Here is a 3952-nt window from a genome sequence, read left to right as displayed (position 1 = left end):
GGTTCTGGAGGCACTGTTTCTGCATTTCATGAGCAGATGGAAACAGAACAGTCTAATGTAGTTTAGCTTTCTCTGAATGCAGTTTAGCCACTAGAAATTACAGCTGCAAATGTAGAGGCTTATGCTCTCTGGATCCTGTCATGGAGCTAAGTCATAGACTCTTTTAACATGTCAAATTGTGCTCTGTAGATCAGGAGGAATTTAAGATGAGAAACATCTTTTTAGGTCTAAGGATGTCTACACCTTTGTCCTTTTGTGTATGCCAATTTTCAAAGAGAACTAAGCTATCCTTTCCCCAATGCACCACAATGATACAGTGTTCACAGACTTTTAAAGTGTGTGAAGAGCATTTCTGGATAGTTTTATTTTTCCCCACCGAGGTTCATAGGGTTTGGTTATGTCAGACAGCAACCTTTTCTAGCTTAGGGCTTTGTACCTTTCAACAGAAGTAAGTCAAACCATAGTTGGTGCAGTTTGCTCAGCCAAAGGTTTGATTTACTCTATCAAAAACTATGCATCACTGCAGTCTCAATACATTGTCCCTGCTCTCATGGATTTAGGAGAGAGATGGATTCCTGGGCAGATTCACCCTGAGTATATTTTCTACTGCTTGTACCTTTCTGTTGTAGGCTTTTGCAGGCAGGAATCCCCTGCCTGCTGGACTAGCACTAAGACGAATTTGATAGGGCAAAGAAGCAGGACCACGTGGAGACCTGTCTGCAATTACACACTCAGTTACACAATTTGACTGTCAGCAGGATAGGTGCCAGAGCCTTTAAACTAAAACCAGAGATGCTATTTTTTTTAAAAACTGTGACAATAAAGTTTATTATGTTAATATCATTAAAAATATTATAAAATAATAAAATATTCTGCTTGGCAGAAAAATTATGCCAGGGTTTTAAAACCCCAGGTTTGTGCAAACAGTTTTTGTAAACATAAGAAGTCAAGTGTTCAGGTTCCATCACAAAATACAGTAAATTGCTACAAAAATAAGTTTGCTCACTGTCAAACATATTTAAAAACCCAGGAAGCTGGATTTCGTTACACATCTCTAATGGTTCCCTATACAGTTAATGCTGCACTTATATCTGAAATGGGAAGGATTTCAGATAGTCTTTTAAAACAGGATTGAGTGGAATCTGATTTAAGTTCTCTCTTCCAAAAGTCTTCACGATGCTTTTCCGGCAGAGCTCCTGCAGCGGCTGCACCCGGACTTTGCGCAGGGGGGTAACCAGTACCTTCCTCGGGGAGCTTACGTAATGTTCCAGCAGCTTAAAAAGACAGTCAAAAGTCTCTTTGCTGCCATCCAGGCTGAAACGCCCAGTCTGAAAGTTAATCCGGATACTGGTGGGCCCAGTTGCAGTCTTAACACTGATAGCAAAGAAGCAATTCTTTTGTGTGCTGTCCCTGATGAGGAAGGTACCCTCGGGCTCAGACTTCAGCTTCTCGTGGGCAGCACTGACAGTCAGAGGCCCCCAGTAGAAGCCACAGGCATCCAACAGGCTGCTGGCTCGAGTGATGCTACTGAAATCCGCTTGGGAGCGAAAGGTTCGGAAGTGTGTGTTGCCCTGTGCCTGCACAGTGCCGGGCCGGCCGGGGCCCTGGAAGCCTCGTGCCTGTGAGTGATCTCGTGCAGGAGGGTCAAGAAGCCGTCTTGGGTCTGCTCCAAGTGCATTATCTGCTGACACCTTGCTGTGCGCTACCATCCTACAGCCGAGAGCAGCGGATGCGGTCTTCCATAGCGTCAGCAGCTACGGCAGGGCGGCCTTCCAGCAGCTATTCTGAAATGCCAAGGAGAGACATCATGTGAGACAAATCCCCAGGAACAAACGGCTGCAATCGCTGAATGACCAACTCTTCCACTGATACACCTCCCACCCATTATAAAATAATAAAATATTCATTTTCCAATTTACACCAGGTAAACAACTGCTCGCTTTCTGACAAGATTAGCAGTCTATCAACTATGGCAAAGTCCAAAGCTCCAAAAATATTTAGCAGGGATCGTTAACGGCTACAGAAGATAATACAGTTTCCCTTCTGTGAGCCACTTTCAGGGCCAAGCAACTCAAACGACTGCTTTATGAGAAGTTCTCATGTACACTGTCTCCCATTCTCAAGTTTTTACAGAAGAAATCAACAAGGTTTTACAACTGAATTATCAATTTTTCTTTCCCCAACTATGATGTCAGAACTCAGCAGACAATGTTGTTATTTGTTGCATTGTGTTAAAAAAAGAAAGTGGGTGAAGGCTGTGTTTCCAGATAATTGGGGAAGAGAGTGAGGTGAGGTGCCATTGTACGACTGAAGTGTAACTTGTAGAGGCAGCCTGTAACACGGTCAATTTACACAGTAATCCCAAAACTTCTTTCCTCTCTCCTGTTAACCTGAGGCTCAGCCATAAAAGGCAATTTCCATTCCCCCAAGTTTCCCTCGGGACAGCAATGCTACAACCTACTAGCTTATACAAATCAACCTCTGTGAACCCTTAAAGCATTACTCCGCAGTCTCTCTCTCTCTCTCTTTTTTGTATTACATGCACTTTAAGTGGTCCAATCTAAATTGCTTCCTATTGATATATCTTTCAGCATGAGGGACTAAATTCATCCCTCGTGTTACTTCAAAGGAATTAGCAGTGCTGCACCAGGAATGAGTTTGGCCTGAAATGTCTGCCTCTGACAGTGTGGTTCAATACATCTCCGCTGGCTGCCTTGACCTTACTGGCAAGCATAGATTTTAGGATTTATCCCTATAGTCAGATATAGATCTGCAGCAGCAGCTTGTTGAGAAACCTTGAAGGATTCTCAGAAATGAATCCCTCAGCCGTCTCACAGTTCAGGGTAACATGCTAATGAGGATTTCAAAGAAAGCATGCCGCCGGATTCCTGTCTGTGCTAATTTAACAATTTGATGTTTGGTTTCATTTAGGTCTTATTACCTCCTCAAGCAGCTACGAGGGTTATAAAATCCTTAAGCTGGCAAGAAACAGGCTGAAAGTAGCATTGGGCTTGCTTTGCGCAGCAGAAGGAAACTGATGCCAGTTTTTCCAATTACTGGGCCAGGATTATCACCCAGTATTTAAAGTTAAAAATTCAGTTTCAGGACACCCTGGGGAGAAATAAGCACTAAGCCCGAGATCTAAAAATCAAAGGGCTCTCTAGCAGAAGCCGTAGGGAGCCAAGCGAGAGCTTGCAGTGCCTTTCCAAAGGGCACAGAACAAACAGGGGACATGCAAGTCTTCGGAGCCCGAAAACCAGCGCAGGAATCTGGGGCAAGGGTGCCAGACTGAGGCGGAGCGGAGCCTTCGGCGGGGTCCGGGGCCCGGCCCGGTTCGACCCGGCTGGTCCCGGCGGCGGCGGGGCCGTGCGGGCACTGCGGGCCCGGGGCTGCCCCGGCTCCCACCGCCGGCGTGGGGCCCTGCAAGCCCCGCTGCGTGTTCGGTTTAGTGCTTATCCCACTGTTTTACACCAGGCACGACAGGTCTGTCTGAGCACGGACACTGAGCCAAAAAGGAGGGGGAAAAAAATATTAAAAAAAAAAAGAATTTAAAGGGCAAAGACCCCCGAAGCCACCACGCTCTTGCACATCTGTCAGGGCTCCTCCTAAATCTGATCTCATCGGACTGCGGCGCCCGAGCCTTTCGGTGCACGTCGCGGTTCGCGAGGACCCCCCGGGAAAGAGACCCTCCCTTACCTCGGGGCGCCGCGAGTGGGGGCCGTCCCCGGAGGGCAGCACACGCTGCCAGTCCCAATCCTGCTGCTAGTCCTGGTCCTGGCCCCGGCGGCCGGCCGAGCATCCTCCGGCGGGGGCCCTGCCTGGCGCCGCGGCGAGCCGGGGCTGCCGCGGGGCGGGCGGGGGGGCGGGCGAGCGGCACTTCCAGCGCTCTGGGGCTGCACATCGTCCCGGCTTGTATTTAAGGCGGCGGAGCTCAGCTCGGCTCCTCCCCCGC

General features: G+C 48.3%; 1 protein-coding gene across 1 annotated transcript; it reads right to left on the bottom strand.

Moving 5' to 3' along the window:
* Positions 1-340: 340 nt before the first annotated feature.
* Positions 341-3866, bottom strand: SOCS1 (suppressor of cytokine signaling 1). Its single transcript, XM_042037835.1, has 2 exons — positions 3697-3866; positions 341-1784 (listed from the first exon to the last, which is right to left on the bottom strand). Exon 2 carries the CDS (start codon positions 1707-1709, stop codon positions 1086-1088), a length of 624 nt encoding a protein of 207 aa, XP_041893769.1. The 5' UTR covers positions 1710-1784; positions 3697-3866; the 3' UTR covers positions 341-1085.
* Positions 3867-3952: the final 86 nt, after the last annotated feature.

This window comes from Corvus kubaryi, unplaced genomic scaffold (assembly GCF_017639235.1).
Source record: "Corvus kubaryi isolate FWS band 111438036 unplaced genomic scaffold, C.kubaryi_AGA036_p1.0 37387, whole genome shotgun sequence".
In the NCBI taxonomy this organism is placed as follows: domain Eukaryota; kingdom Metazoa; phylum Chordata; class Aves; order Passeriformes; family Corvidae; genus Corvus; species Corvus kubaryi.
The sequence above is the reverse complement of the archived record's forward strand: the minus strand, read 5'-3'. Positions and strand labels throughout refer to the sequence as shown.